Source organism: Pelecanus crispus, chromosome 3 (genome assembly GCF_030463565.1).
Source record: "Pelecanus crispus isolate bPelCri1 chromosome 3, bPelCri1.pri, whole genome shotgun sequence".
Lineage (NCBI taxonomy): Eukaryota > Metazoa > Chordata > Aves > Pelecaniformes > Pelecanidae > Pelecanus > Pelecanus crispus.
Window position 1 is genome coordinate 1395763 of NC_134645.1, and position 15477 is coordinate 1411239.

At 54.5% G+C, this 15477-nt stretch overlaps 1 protein-coding gene across 3 annotated transcripts; it reads right to left on the reverse strand.

The window, feature by feature from the left end:
• Positions 1-1687: 1687 nt before the first annotated feature.
• On the reverse strand, positions 1688-15116 carry NAPB (NSF attachment protein beta). Of its 3 annotated transcripts, none has more exons than XM_075706757.1 (11): positions 15019-15116; positions 9628-9707; positions 8867-8983; positions 7014-7060; positions 6810-6887; positions 5756-5811; positions 4642-4726; positions 3607-3711; positions 3246-3314; positions 2795-2845; positions 1688-1806 (listed from the first exon to the last, which is right to left on the reverse strand). In XM_075706757.1, the coding sequence occupies exons 1-11, from the start codon at positions 15114-15116 to the stop codon at positions 1702-1704; spliced, it is 891 nt and encodes a 296-aa protein (XP_075562872.1). In that variant the 3' UTR covers positions 1688-1701. The 3 variants fall into 3 exon arrangements, with proteins under 3 accessions (XP_075562872.1, XP_075562873.1, XP_075562874.1); XM_075706758.1 differs by having other exon boundaries at positions 8867-8995; XM_075706759.1 differs by lacking the exon at positions 8867-8983.
• Between the last annotated feature and the right edge of the window lie 361 nt (positions 15117-15477).

Genomic DNA, 15477 nt, shown 5'->3' on the forward strand with positions numbered 1-15477 from the left:
CAGGCTTTTTTAACACACTCACCTTGCCGGTTCTGCACAGCTCATGGGTCTTTTCTATCAAGTTAGACCTTTCTGTGCGTCCTACAGAAATTACGTGACCAGTGAGATCAGCCAGGAAAACAGCAACGAAAAAAAATGTGGCATGTACCAGGAGCCTTTTTTGGTTTTCTTTTTCCTAAGTCAGTGGTAGAGATGAAAGTACCGCTCTAACAGAAGTAAACCCCTTAGACCAATAAGCCAAAATGTCTTCGACTCAAATACCTGTATTAAAACCGAAGCGTGAAAGCCAGCGTTTTGGCTGCCAGAATACGAGCAGAGACGACCGCTTCATCAAGAGAAACAACAGGCAGAGACCACGCTGCGCCCGCCGAAGCCGCCATGATATTCCTGCTCTAGCTGTGGATGAGGGCCCTGCTTCAACAGCAGCTGTGCCAAAGCAATTAATTATTTTGTCATTCTTGACAAGTGGGTAGTGCAGCTGAAAATCCCTTCACTGCAGAGAAATACTTGCATGTCAAATTGCATAGGGCTCCCAAGTCCTTCTTAATAAATACACGTAAAATAATAGGTACCTTAATAATCTGTAGTCAAACGAAGCATCGCACAAAGAGCCTGGGTCACAGCCATTTTAAAACATGCTTCTAAAACCACCGCAGGCATTTTCAAACGCGTCTACCCCTTTCCCAAAGCAAGCTCCGTTCAGCCGTCACCCGGACAACTAAAACAAGGTTTCTGCCTAACGTCAATGTCTCGGCCAACACCTCTGCACGTCACAACAGCAAAGAGGTCAGAAACGAACGGGCGCTGCCCGGCACACACAAGCAGTGGAGACAGCAGCGGGAGTTCGTGGAAACGAAAAGTTAGAAAAATAGATTATTACTCGGGTCAGGTCATCTTGGGGTAGGAGGGATGGGGTGCATCACGAAATAAAAGTGGAAAAATAGATCCAAGAAAATATAGAAGACCCTTACCTATTTTATATTTAGCTCTGAAATACAAAATACACCGTGAACTAGGTCTACTTGCGCCGCCTGGCCGGAGGGCTGCCACCAACCTAAGCACTCCTGTCCCCTCGCACGACGAGGTCAGGGTGGGTTCTGTGTTTAGACGTGCACACATGTATCTGTATAGGATGTATACACACACGTGCATACTGTGCCTACGAGTCACAAAGCCTTTCACTAGCACCGTTAAAAAACAGCTCAATCATTTAAAAAAAAACAAAACAAACCCAAACACAAGGTCCAAGTGTTATCTGACAGAGGTCCATTTAGAAACAGAAAACGGCAACAACACAGCAACAGATCAGAAGCAATTATTTGCACTGTACTGGCACGGACAAAGTATTTACATGCTGGAATCGATGGTACAGAGCCTTAAGACAGAACAGCACGGGGGGAAAAAGAAAAAAAAAAAAGTAGTAGTTTTGCAAGTGCAGCCTTTGGGTTCACGGCTAACAAAACCAAGGCAGGGTTTCTGCCAGAAGCGCTTCATTCGCCTCAAAGCTCTGCCAGCGCTACCCGGAGCATCGCTTCTCATCTACCCCTGTTGTCACGACAAAGAGCAGGACACTAAAGAAACACACAAGTCATCGGATTCGTAAGCAACAAAATGAAGCCGGGCGTCGTATCCCGTGGTGGTCCTTGGCTGGAACGCAAGAACAGGTTACGTGGGCTGCGTGCCACAGGTACCACGAGCGAGTCACTTCAGGTCCCCGTCCCCTTCGCCTTGGATGGACTTCTTGATGCGGAGCAGCATGGTTGTCAGCCACTGATCCAGCCGCGATATCGAATCAAATTCTTTAACCTGTTGGGGGAGAAAAAAAAAAAAAACCAGTTTAAACCAAGATATTAGGGAGCAAATGAGACTGCTGCAGAAGCAGCACTCTGGAGCTCTCCAAGTGTGGTCTTTTAAAATGTCTAGTCTTCCTGGGGGAAAGGAGGGGGGAAAGGGGAAAGGAGAGTAAAGGGGAAAAGAAAAAGGAGAGAGGAGAGGAGGAGAAAGGGGAGAAGGGAGAATGGGGGAAAGGGGGAACAGGGAAGGTGGAAGAGGGGAAGGGGCTAAGGGGGGAAGAGGGGAAGGTGGAAGGGGAAAGGGGAGAAAGGAAAACAAAAGAAAAAGGGGAAGAAAGGGGAAAAGAAAGGGAGAAGAAAAGAAAAGGAGAAGAAAAGAAAAGGGGAAGAAAGGGGAAAAGGAAGGGAGAAGAAAAGGGGAAGAAAGGAAGGGGAAAAGAAAAGGGGAAAAGAAAAGGGGAAAAGAAAAGGGGAAAAGAAAAGGGGGAAAAGAAAAGGGGAAAAGAAAAGGGGGAAAAGAAAAGGGGAAAAGAAAAGGGGAAAAGAAAAGGGGAAAAGGAAAGGGGAAAAGGAAAGGGGAAAAGGAAAGGGGAAAAGGAAAGGGGAAAAGGAAAGGGGAAAAGGAAAGGGGAAAAGGAAAGGGGAAAAGGAAAGGGGAAAAGGAAAAATCTCTCCCAAACCCCACAGCAGACTTCAAACCCCGAAAGGGGCTGGAGGAGAAGCAGGCAGGCTCTTTGCTGCCCTCCCATGATAACCGCGTCCTTCCGAAGCGTTCCGTCTGGGACCCGCCGGAGCCCAGGCTAGAAGCAGCGCTGCCAACGCCCGGCCTCCCTGCGCGCGGTTCGTGGCGGGATAGTTGAGCAGCCACGTGCCCGGTGTTTTGCCCAGTTACCCAATGCTTAACAGCGCACACACCCCAAAAAAAGATTGGGGGGAAAAAAAAAAAAAAAGGAACAACCCGCCACCTGCGAGCGCACTGCCGCAAATTCGTGACTACTTACAGCCTCGGTGTATGCCTCGCAGTTTTGCTCCTCGTGGGCTTCCAGCAGTTTCTAGAACACCATTTAAAAAAAAAGAAAAAGAGAAAATATTCTGTCACTGCGTGTCCCTGGGAGAGAGGGGACCTCTGCACGGGCACCCACGTGTCCAGCAGCGGCACCTTCGCACCCTACTCAAACCACCCGCCACAAACACAAAAATAGTTTGGGGTTTTTTTGTTTTAAGTTAGAATAATCATCTTTCTGCTGCAGCTGCGTCCACAAGCCTGGTGTAAACCCAATGCAAAGCGAGTCTGATCTCCTCTAAAACGTTCGAATAAATGAACAAAACTACAGCGAGGTGAAAAAGCACAGAGTAAAGGGCTGTACGCATTTTCCAGCGTGACTAAATACTGCCTTTGCTCACTTCCCAGTTTTCAAGCACGACTATGCTTTTAATACTGGCTGTACTCACTTTCAATAGCTTGCACTCCCGTGAATCTGTGAACGCTGGGAACATTTCTTCGTATTTCTCAAGTGCAAGCTGAAAGAGAGAAGACGACCCTTACACTCGTTTCACACAAAACTACCTGCTTTGTATTTCGGGGCTTTTTTGCCTTCCAGCCCTAAAAACACACAGAGCGCTTGGGAAAGTGTTCACAGTAAATCCAAGAGCAAGCATTCGCAGTAAACCCAGTTAGACACAACGGCACTTCAAGCTTCAGTCTGCACAATGGCCACGCGAATCCCTGGGGACACAGGAAGGCGTCCCAGCCGGCAAAGGTTGATTAAGAGGGAGGCGGAAAGTTTGGGATAATGGCTCCGAGCCCACTGACCTTCGCGTTCAGCTCGTCCACGATGAAGTGGCACAGAGCAGCTTTGAAGAAATACTCTTTCGCGCTGTACTTGAGCAAAGGATTATCCATCGTGTTAGTCCCGACCTAGGCACAAGAAGATATTATTAGAGTTGGGAAAGAAAACTGCATCACTAAGAACGCAATTAAAAACAGGACGGCTGGTTAAAATTACACACAGCACCACCACGCGAATAAAGACCGCGGAAAAAATGCCAGCGTCTGCACAAAAAGCTACCGGGAAGGCAGACAGATTTTAATGACTCCCAAGTGAGGCCAGGAACCCGCAGGCAGCTGCGAGAGCGCAGCCTGTCCTCCCAGGGAGCCACCGTGCCAGTTCGGGGGTGCCACGCTGGCACCTCGGTACCTCCTGCCCGACGCAGAAAGCGAGTCGGCTGGGTGGAAACCTGCTCCGCTATTCACCCTCCAGAAGCACGAAAGCAGCGCGGCAAGTATGCCCAGCTAAATACCCGGTACAAAGGCAGAGCAATCAAGTTTACAAATTTGGGGGGGGGGGGAATTTTCTGCCAAACACGTTTGTAAATACGACCACAAGTGTAATTACAGATTTCCTTCCCCCAGCCTTTCTCTACAAACAACAGAATGCAGGGAAAAAAAATACCTTTGGTAAGTTAAAGCAGCCCTTAAAAGCAAAGGAGCAAACCGTGTCTTGTAAAGGCATAATCAGCCCTGAAATAAGTAAGATTGGGAGCTTCTAGGCCACGGCAATTTTGTGAGCTGACACACTGACCTGCTTTTCATTTTCAAGACATTTTCGGCTCAGGATTTTCTCTAATTCGCACCTCCCAGCCAATCTGCAGCACCATTTAAACAAGAAAACCTTTCACCACCCCCAACCAGACCTGAAACACCCAATGTGTAGGGAAGCCTTTAAAGATTTTAGCGGTGGCTAACTCAGTCCTACAGCAGAAAACTCATCACGTCCCCACCGCCGAGACTGCTGTAACCGCACTGATGCCGGCGCGAGGGACACGACGGACAAGCACGCATCCTCACCTGCTCGTAGATCTCTATCGCCTTCTGGTACTGCTCCAGCTGCGCGGCGTAGGCAGCCACCTTCAGCAGACACTTGTTGGCTGAGCTACAATCAATTATAGCGTTAAAGTAAGGAATTGTGTCCTGGGGCAGGGGGGGAAAAAACTCACCACCAAAACTATCCATACCCTGGTACCTCCCAGCACTACCTGTGCTACTTAGCGTATATAAAAGTGGGCCTCAAAAGCGGCGAATCAGGGGAATTTTCTTTTTAACAGCCAAAATTAAAACATACGGAGAGGCACAAGGACCTTCAGCTCAGCACAGAAGGGTCTGGAGCACAGGGCTGGTGGGGAGCGGCTGAGGGAGCTGGGGGTGTTCAGCCTGGGGAAGAGGAGACTGAGGGGAGACCTGATCGCTCTCTACAACTGCCTGAAAGGAGGGGACAGGGAGGGGGGGTGTTGGGCTCTTCTCCCAAGGAACAAGCGATAGGACGAGAGGAAATGGCCTCAAGTTGCATCAGGGGAGGTTTAGATTGGATACTAGGAGAAATTTCTTCATGGAAAGAGTGGCCAAGCATTGGAACAGGCTGCCCAGAGAGGTGGGGGAGTCCCCATCCCTGGGGGGGTTCAAAAAACGGGCAGACGTGGCACTTGGGGCCATGGTTTAGTGGGCATGGGGGTGTTGGGTTGATGGTTGGGCTGATGATCTTGGAGATCCTTTCCAACCTTAGTGATTCCTAGTTTTTACTTTCATTAAAAAACAATCCAGCCACCAAGCCAGGAAACATGAAATTCTTACTCTCCCCTGAATTGGTTTAGTGGTGGGCTTGGCAGTGTTAGGTGAATGGTTGGACTGGATGAGCTTAAAGGTCTTTTCCAACCTCAATGATTCTACAGTTCTGTGGTGTCAAGACACCATTCAACCCCTCTGTGCTTCCTCTGCGCCCAAAACGGGCACCCCACACCAGACAAGCCTGCGTGCAGGGTAAGAACCTTGAACAGAAATCCAAGCAGGACTTGGGCATCCCCCAAGGGACATTTTAGCAGAGGCCGGCAGGCGAGGTGGGCCATCTAGGACAAATCCCCCGTCTCCAGCCCTTCCCTGTTGCGACTCTTTTACAAAGACCACTTGCCTGTTAGACTCCTCTCCTTTGTAATAGTCTGCAGCCTGCTCGTAGTGCGCGATCGCCTGGGGACAGAAACACCACACATGAATGCCGCTTCTGAAGTACGAGTTTTGGCCAGGGCAGCATACAGCGACCGCGTTCGCAAAAGCTTTTCCATTCCGTGCGCAAAGGGCACGGCGCACCGCGGGGTTTCTGGTGGAGCGAGGCGTGGCCGCGCATCCCCCGCGCACTCGAAACGCGAGGCTGCCCTTGGAAATTTGACCCTGAACTTGTGAAAGAGTCCTGAACGCCAGTGCAGGTTTAATGCAGGTGACACGACTCTCAAGGTAACGACCACAAACACACACCATCACAGTGCGACAAGGCTCCTGCCAGCTTTACCGCTATATAATAAATCGCTTAACAGAACAGCCCTGACATGGCAGGGCTTGATTTAAGCGGGGCGGCACGTGGAGGGGCAACACTGAAGTCATTCGTAGAGATAGATAGGATCCAATGAAGTGGAGCTGAGGAAACAAATGACCGTCTAGAAAATGGTACCTAGAAACCACGAATTTTTGTTCTGCAAACTTCAAGCGGAAGATTTGCAGCCAGTTGAGGTGCAGCAGGATTCCTGCTCAGGGACCTTGGTTACAGGAATGAGAGAGGGTCGGTGCTGAACTATAAGTAACAGCAGCTTCCTTTGGGGAAAAAATAGCTATAAAACCATGCCTGCAACTTTTCCAAAGCGCTTTTCGGATGTGAAACACCGCTTCACTGGAGATTTCTCACCTAGGCGTTTCTGCCAGCCCCGTCGCACCGCAGCTCAGCAGAGGGGCACACACAAAGAGTCAGGATTGCCCCGCCACAGGCCCGCACTGGGAGAAATCATCGCTCACCCTCTTAATGCTTAACTTCACGTTACGGGTGGCTTGCACCTACATAAAGAAGCCCGGCATGGGATGAGAGACAGGCTTTATCGGCCATGCCGAGCTCAGCGCTGCTCTGGCCGGGGAAGCAAATGCAGCCGCCACCACCGCAGTGCCTGCGGAGCGGTACCAGCAGCGCCCAGCACCCTTACCTTTTCAATATCTACCAGCTCGGCCTCGTAGATCTCCGCAATGGTGATGTGGTGCTTGGCAGCGATAGTGAATCGCCCCTAGAGAAGGCAGAGGTCGCAGGTGAGACGGGGGCTGCTCCCCCTCCGCCCGGTGCGCACAGCGTTTCCCCGAGCTGCAGCTCTTATGAGCGCGTGGCTGCACGCGCTGCCAGCGCAGCTTCTTACCATGTCGGTGTAGATATCGATAGCTGCATTTAAGCAGTTGATGGCCTCTGCAGCATGAGTGTTCAGGAAAAACAACAAAGTCAGCCAGCACACATCAGACTTCCCAGCCCAAGACCTCCCCCCCCAGCCTCCAAAAACCAGATCTCGGCAACGTTTCTCTTCGTCAGACCACAAACCAGCTTCTTCAATATCTACCCACGCACGTACGTATGTACGTCTGGAACAACAGACGTACCTTTTTCAACCCCTGAGACCCACAAGATGGAGCTTAATGGGCTCAAGCTGCACCAGGGGAGGTTTAGATTGGATATTAGGAAAAATTTTTTCACGGGAAGAGTGGTCAAGCATTGGAACAGGCTGCCCAGAGAGGTGGGGGAGTCCCCATCCCTGGAGGGGTTCAACAAACGGGCAGAGGTGGCACTTTGGGACATGGTTTAGTGGGCATGGGGGTGTTGCATTGACAGTTGGACTGATGATCTTAGAGGTCCTTTCCAATCTTAATGATTCCTAGTTTTTACTTTCATTAAGAAATAATCCAGCCACCAAGCCAGGAAACATGAAATTATTCCTCTCCCCTGAATTGGTTTAGTGGTGGACTTGGCAGTGTTAGGTTAATGGTTGGACTGGATGAGCTTAAAGGTCTTCTCCAACCTAAACAATTCTATGGTTCTATGAAGATATAACATCTCTCTGCATGTTTGCACCTGCAGATCTAATCCCGATTCACCCGGCCCCAACACCCCCGATCCCACCGACAGCCTGCCGGTTCGCCCGGGCAAAAATTCCGACGCTGAAAGGCAACAGTCAAAAAAATTAGGATGGGCAAAATACAAACGACTTGTACCCCGGGTTTGTCAGGCTGCGTCCTCAAACGGAGCAAAATTCAAAATGCCGATCTCATAACCGTGCAGAGGCTGCCATTTTCTAGGCAATTTGGGCGTTTTACGATTACAAAACAGCAGCATCAGCCCCGAGTTAGTTTCTTCAGCCCCGCGGGCACTGGAAGGCATGGGTAACACCGGTGGGTTGGTTGCTTTGTTTCCAAACACGCAGCTGGGGTAAGGGGAATGAGAGGTCTTGCAGAAAACCACAACCCTGCTTTTTACGACCAGATTTAAAGAATCCAGATCCTTTATTCCTCATCCCATGGAAGGTCGGTCCGTTTTCCTCCCACCTCTCCTCTGCCCCAGAGAAACCCCTGGACAGGGCTGCGGCTAAGGGCAGGGATCCCATCGCGATCCAGACCCGAGACCTGCCTTAAATATTCCCTAAGAAGTGAGGATTTCCGCAAAGTCAGGCTAAACCAGGAAGGAAGCTACCGAGCGCTCCACAACCAACGCGCTGCAGCGTACCAAAGCTCGGCAAAGGCTTCGGCAGAGCCAAAGTGCCGGAGCTCACCTAGAGATGACACCCCTACGCGCGCCGGTCTGCGCGGCAGACCGAGAGGATGCCAACTAGCTCGCACCATCCGAAGGACATGGTTTAGTGGGCATGGGGGTGTTGGGTTGATGGTTGGACTGATGATCTTAGAGGTCCTGTCCAACCTTAATGATTCTTGGTTTTTACTTTCATTAAAAATATCCCAGCCACCAAGCCAGGAAACATGAAGTTGCTACTCTCCCCTTAACTGGTTTAGTGGTGGACTTAGTAGTGTTAGGTTAATGGTTGGACTGGATGATCTTCAAGGTCTTTTCCAACCTAAACGATTCGATTATTCTAGGAGGTATTACGGCTTTAGATAGTCCGCAGCAAGGATTCCTGCAGCCCCCGTGACTACCGAAAGCCTCGGCGCGCCACCTCCCCTGCCGCTAAGCAACTTTGCGAGAAACAATCCTGGATTTCACTCCCCTTACCTTGCGGGTCTGCTTTTTTGTAGGCGTTCCCAGCGTCCACGAAGCTGGTGGCCGAGTCGTGTTTGCTCTGCAGCTGCATGTGCAGCTTGGCCGCCTGACAAAACGCGTTTCCTGCAGCTGGGAGAGAAAAACGCACACCGACCCCATGTACCCCTCCGGCCCGGCAAGGAGCGGCGTCGCCGCAAAATGGCAAAGCGCACGTCGCTTCCCAGGAGCCAGAGAGGTTGAGAACCCCAAAATTGTTTGTGGCCAGGCACTGCTGCTCTGCCGGGGGCTGAGCCCGGCGCAGCGGGAGCATCCTACCTGCACGCTCATCCTCGGCAGCGCGCGCTCGCGACCAGCCGCGCCCTGCATCTACGGGATCAGCAAGGGGGATCCCTGGGATCTCACAATCTGTTGGATTTGACGTCCCACCCCAAGGTATTTCCTTGCTGAAGGGCAAAGCCAGGGCAGCGCCCCTTTAGCAGGCTTGCTTGCAGAATTACGAGCTTTCATTTTAGAACGGTAAAGTGCACCCTGCCTAATTTAACAGGAGGAACATTCAGGTCAGCCCCGCTCTGACCACCCTCCCGGTATTTAAATCATCGCAGGGCCGGGCAGAGCAGAGGAACTGCATCGCCATAGGGACCATCCCCATGGAAACAGCCTGGGATGTAAAACTCGGCTGCGATAATTCGCAGGAAGCTGCTGGGGCACTCGCAGGTCACCCCGGCGTCAGCCACCCCCTCCGCAGCCCCCCCAACGGCGGGGGCTGTACTCACCGCTCCAGTTTTTGGCGATCTTGAACATGTTGGCAGCCCTGGTGTACATTTCGCAGGCTTCCTCCACCCTGGTGTTGCCCCTGAAACACAGCGAGAAAGCCCCTGATGCCGTGCCGGAACAAAACGCTGACCCCGAAACAGGATTGGGGCGTTGCAGCCCCGCGCGCTCGGGCGATGTGGCCCCGCCGGGCTTGGCGAGGCTGACTGCCCCCATTTTAAAGCGCGGGGCGAGCATCACGCCGCTCAGAGAGGGGAAAGCTGGATTTGGGGGACCGGCAGCCCCTCGCCCTCGCGGACCCTCTCCCAGCTCATTACCAACACACGGCGGAGGCGGGGAGAAATTTGGTTAGCACCCAACAGGAGCCCCGCCGCCAAGGGGGAGCAGGCGGAGCTGGCAGGCACCAAATACCCAAGCGCCTGCTAGACAGGGGAGGCAGAGTTTTTCATTGCATAAAGCAGGGACAGAAAAGCAGAGGGAAAGCCACTCCTGAAATGGCAGCTCAGGATTTTGGCACGTTCCTGAAGAGTTTGGAGCCTGGAGCAAGCCCCCATCTGCTCTTTGACCTGGGTGCCTCCTTTTTGGGCAGGAGCAGCTGGTTTCTAAGAGTCTCACGAGACGCTCGGCAAAAACACCTTGCAAACTCCAGCACACGACAAACCCCTGCGTCGCATAGGGAACACAAAGCAAATCAAAAATTAAGGAGACACCAGACAACTCGCTGCCTGCCTAACGCACAGAGGTGCGTGCGCTCTGCGGCTCCCAACAAATAAATAAATCTCATCGGACCAAGCCCCGACACGCCAGCGGGTTTGCACCTCTGCATCTCCTGGTACCAAGAGAACAACGCGACGCGAGCCTGACTGCTTGGGTTTCGCATGTAACTCGGCTCCCCGAACCGCGTGATTCATTTACCTGTTAATTATTATTATTATCTGTTGTTAATTAAACATAGATTCCTTCACGCAGCTCGTTACTGCCCTCTGTAGCGCACAGTCCTGCTGACCCCAGAAAGGGCCGGAGTGCAAGAGGTGACAACATTTCTTATTGCCCTTGTTTGCTCCCTTCCTCCTCCTGGCAGCTGACCACGTCTCATTTCTAAGCACAGGCAGTGGGGTTTTTTTGGGTTTTTTTTTGTTTTGGACCGCTCGCTCTCACTCTTGAAAGCCGCCTTTTGCGTGAGCTAACGCCAAAGGAGGCGGCGCAAGGGAACGCTACACCCTACCAGGCGTCCAAAACAGTTTTCAGCTTTTTAGTCTCATTAAAAAAAAAACCCCAAAAACCACAAAGCAAAGCACTTGTGCAAGCTAATGGAGGTCTTCAGGAAGAAGCCCAGCTGGCAATAACGCTTTTGGCCAGGCACACAGCGGCCTGGGCACCCCCTTTCACCAGGAGGATGCCAAGAGCAAAGTCACCCATCACCTCTTCTTCCATTTTAAAAGCCGTTTTTTCTTGCATCTATTTTTAGCCCAAGAAAATGAGAAATTCGCCTCTCGAAATCTCTGTGCCGGTTCACGCCAAGGATTTTCAGCAATTTGCTGCCCAGATTACGCCCCTGGAACGCGCCCTGCCCGATTAATCTGCCGGAGGCTGGGGAGGAATTTATTTTTAAAACTTCTGCTTTTAAGGCTGCGGGCATTAGATTTTTCTAGGCTGTTATTTAGAAACATCAAGGCCTCCACGGCAGCATCACTCTGTAAATGCTCTTTTCTTAAAAATTTTTTTAAAATAATAAATACATTTTAAAAGCCAAGGCTGAGGTGGCCAAAAGCGCGAGTTTTTCAAATCCCTTCCAGGCACAGCTCTCACACCCCCAGGAATACCTGCTTTTAAACAAAAAGAGCTGGTAAAAAGGAAGCTGGTATGTTTTCGGGGGTGTCGCTCCCCCCCGGCAACCCCATCCCTCCGGAGGGTCTCCGTGCCGCGAGGCGAGGGCTCGGTGCCGCTGGGCAGAAAAAAAAAATCCTCTGTAAAACCCTGAGCGTGGTGCGAACTGCAAAAGCTCCAGAGCTGCAAAAGACCCCAGGGAGGATGGGGGGGCTTCCAGCCTCGCCCTTGGGTGCTGCTGCCGTCGCCAGGGGGGACGCTAGCCCTCAGCAGGGCGAACCCTGGCGACGCCGCGGCCGTGAGAGGATTACCCGCGGGTCTCCAGCGGGATAAAGCTGGGATGAGCCGAGCGCAGCCGCCGTGGAGGCGGAATTGGGGGGGTGGGGGGGCACAGGCAGGCGCCCCGAGCTGCAGAGGCTGAGCGGGCTCGTCACACCGCTGTGCCCACGGAGCGCCCGGGGGGCACGGCGTGGGGAAGGGGGGCACGGCGTGGGGAAGGGGGGGCTGTGTGTGTCCCCCCCATGCCCTCACACAGCCCCCCCGCTGCCGAGGGACCCCCTTGCCCACGCCGGGGGGGCAGGAGCTGGGGCTGCCCCCCTGCAGGCACCCACGCACAGGGCCCAGCTCCCTTGCCAGTCCCCCGTTTTGCACACCTGCACCCCTCCTTTTGCACCCCCTCCCTTCGCACACCTGCATCCCCCTTTTTGCAACCCCTCCCTCCGCACACCTGCACCCCTTTTGCACCCCTTCCCTTCATGTACCTTGCACACCCCCCTTTTTGCACCCCCTCCCTTTACACACCTTGCCAGTCCCCCGTTTTGCACACCTGCACCCCTCCTTCTGCACCCCCTCCCTTCGCACATCTGCACCCCTCCATTTGCACCCCCCTTCATGCACCTTGCAAGTCCCCCATTTTGCACCCCCTCCCTTCACACACCTTCCAAGTCCCCCTTTTTGCACCCTCTCCCTTTACACACTTTGCCAGTCCCCCGTTTTGCACACCTGCACCCCTCCTTTTGCACCCCCTCCCTTCGCACACCTGCATCCCCATTTTGCACCCCCTCCCTCCGCACACCTGCACCCCTTTTGCAACCCCACCCTTCAGGCACCTGACAAGTCCCCCATTTTGCAACCCCCTCCTTTGCACACCTTGCAAGTCCCCCATTTTGCAAGCCCCTCCCTTTGCACACCTGCACCTTTTTACAACCTGCCCCTTCGCACAGCTGCACCCCTCCTTTTGCAACCTCACCCTTCAGGTACCTTGCAAGTTCCCCGTTTTGCACACCCGCACCCCCCTTTCTGCAACCCCTCTTTGCACACCTTTCCAGTCCCCCTTTCTGCACCCCCTTTCACACAACTGCACCCCTTTTTACAACCCCTGCCTTGCACACTTGCACCCCTCTTTCTGCACCCCCTCCCTTCATGCACCTTGCAAGTCCCCCATTTCGCACAGCTGCACCACTCCTATCACATCCACACTCCCTTTTTGCACCCCCTCTTTGCACACCAGCACCCCTTCATGTACCTTGCACACCCCCCTTTTTGCACCCCCTCCCTTTACACACTTTGCAAGTCCCCCATTTTGCACATCTGCACCCTCTTTTACACCCCCTCCCTTCACACATCTGCACCCCTCCATTTGCACCCCCCCCTTCATGCATCTTGCAAGTAAGTCCCCCATTTTGCACCCCCTCCCTTCACACACCTTCCAAGTCCCCCTTTTCGCACCCCCTCCCTCCGCACACCTTGCCAGTCCCCCGTTTTGCACACCTGCACCCCTCCTTCTGCACCCCCTCCCTTCATGCATCTGCACCCCCTTTTACACCCCCCTCTTCGTACACCTGCACCCCTCCATTTCCACCCCCCCATGCACCTTGCAAGCCCCCCATTTTGCACCCCCTCCCTTCACACACTTTGCCAGTCCGTTTTGCACATCTGCACCCCCCCTTTGCACACCTGCACCTATCTGCACCCCGTTTTTGCACCCCCTCCCTTCGCACACCTTGCCAGCCCCCCGTTTTGCAGACCTGCACCCCCCACCTGCACCCCCTTTTCCACCCCCCTTCACACACCTTGCCAGCCCCCGTTTTGCAGACCTGCACCCCCCCATCTGCACCCCCTCCCTTCGCACACCTGCACCCCCCCACCTGCACCCCCTTTTCCAGCCCCCCTCGCACACCTTGCCAGTCCCCCATTTTGCAGACCTGCACCCCCCTTCACACACCTGCACCCCCTTTTCCACCCCCCTTCGCACACCTTGCCAGCCTCCCGTTTTGCAGACCTGCACCCCTCCTTCTGCACCCCCCCACACACCTGCACCCCATCTGCACCCCCTTTTTGCACCCCCTCCCTTCGCACACCTTGCCAGCCCCCCGTTTTGCAGACCTGCACCCCTCCTTCTGCACCCCCCACACACCTGCACCCCCTTTTCCACCCCCCCTTCGCACACCTTGCCAGCCCCCCGTTTTGCAGACCTGCACCCCTCCTTCTGCACCCCCCACACACCTGCACCCCATCTGCACCCCCTTTTTGCACCCCCTCCCTTCGCACACCTTGCCAGCCCATTTTGCACACCTGCACGCCTCCTTCTGCACCCCCCTTCACAGAGCTGCACCCCCTTTTCCACCCCCCTTCGCACACCTTGCCAGCCCCCCGTTTTGCAGACCTGCACCCCTCCTTCTGCACCCACACACACACCTGCACCCCCTTTTCCACCCCCCTTCGCACACCTTGCCAGCCCCCCATTTTGCAGACCTGCACCCCCCCATCTGCACCCCCTCCCTTCGCACACCTGCACCCCCCCACCTGCACCCCCTTTTCCAGCCCCCCTCACACACCTTGCCAGTCCCCCATTTTGCAGACCTGCACCCCCCTTCACACACCTGCACCCCCTTTTCCACCCCCCTTCGCACACCTTGCCAGCCCCCCGTTTTGCAGACCTGCACCCCTCCTTCTGCACCCCCCCACACACCTGCACCCCCTTTTCCACCCCCCTTCGCACACCTTGCCAGCCTCCCGTTTTGCAGACCTGCACCCCTCCTTCTGCACCCCCCCACACACCTGCACCCCATCTGCACCCCCTTTTTGCACCCCCTCCCTTCGCACACCTTGCCAGCCCCCCGTTTTGCAGACCTGCACCCCTCCTTCTGCACCCCCCCACACACCTGCACCCCCTTTCCCACCCCCCCTTCGCACACCTTGCCAGCCCCCCGTTTTGCAGACCTGCACCCCTCCTTCTGCACCCCCCCACACACCTGCACCCCCTTTTCCACCCCCCCTTCGCACACCTTGCCAGCCCCCCGTTTTGCAGACCTGCACCCCTCCTTCTGCACCCCCCACACACCTGCACCCCATCTGCACCCCCTTTTTGCACCCCCTCCCTTCGCACACCTTGCCAGCCCATTTTGCACACCTGCACGCCTCCTTCTGCACCCCCCTTCACAGAGCTGCACCCCCTTTTCCACCCCCCTTCGCACACCTGCACCCCTCCCCCTGCACCCCCTCCCTTCACACGCCTGCACCCCCTTTTCCACCCCCCGTTTTGCACACCTGCACCCCCCGCTCACCCGAAGAGCCCCCGCAGGAAGGAGTGGGAGCCCTTCACCCGCTTCTCGGCCTCCGCCATCAGCTGCACGGCCTCCCGCTCCTTCCCCGAGCTGTCCATGGCCGCCGGCCTCCTTCCTCCTCCTCCTCCTCCTCTGGCGCGGCAGCGGCCGCGCGCACGGGGGCGGGGCGGGACGCGCCTTGCACGGGGCACGCGGCACGGTTCACGCTGCAAGATGTTGCACGATGGGGGCTGCAAGCCCCCGCCGCTGCCCAATTCACCTTGCACGCTGCGCAACTCGTCTTGCAAGACGATTCGCGTTGCACCGTCGTGCACGTTGCACCGTCGTGCACAATTCGTGTTGCACATTGCACGATTCGTGTTGCACGGTGCACAATTCTTGTTGCACGGTGCACAATTCACGTTGCAAGATGCTGCACATTGCACGATTGGTGCTGCAAGACCCACCATGGCCCAATTC

Bases quoted from the DNA above. Each gene is read 5' to 3' on its own strand.
- NAPB (XM_075706758.1), bottom strand. From the start codon at position 15,116: ATGGACAGCTCGGGGAAGGAGCGGGAGGCCGTGCAGCTGATGGCGGAG. The intron at 6,888-7,013 runs GTAAGAAGCTGC...TGCCTTCTCTAG, and splicing joins TCGATATCTACACCGACATG to GGGCGATTCACTATCGCTGC. The intron at 2,846-3,245 runs GTGAGTACAGCC...ATGGTGTTCTAG, and splicing joins GGGAGTGCAAGCTATTGAAA to AAACTGCTGGAAGCCCACGA.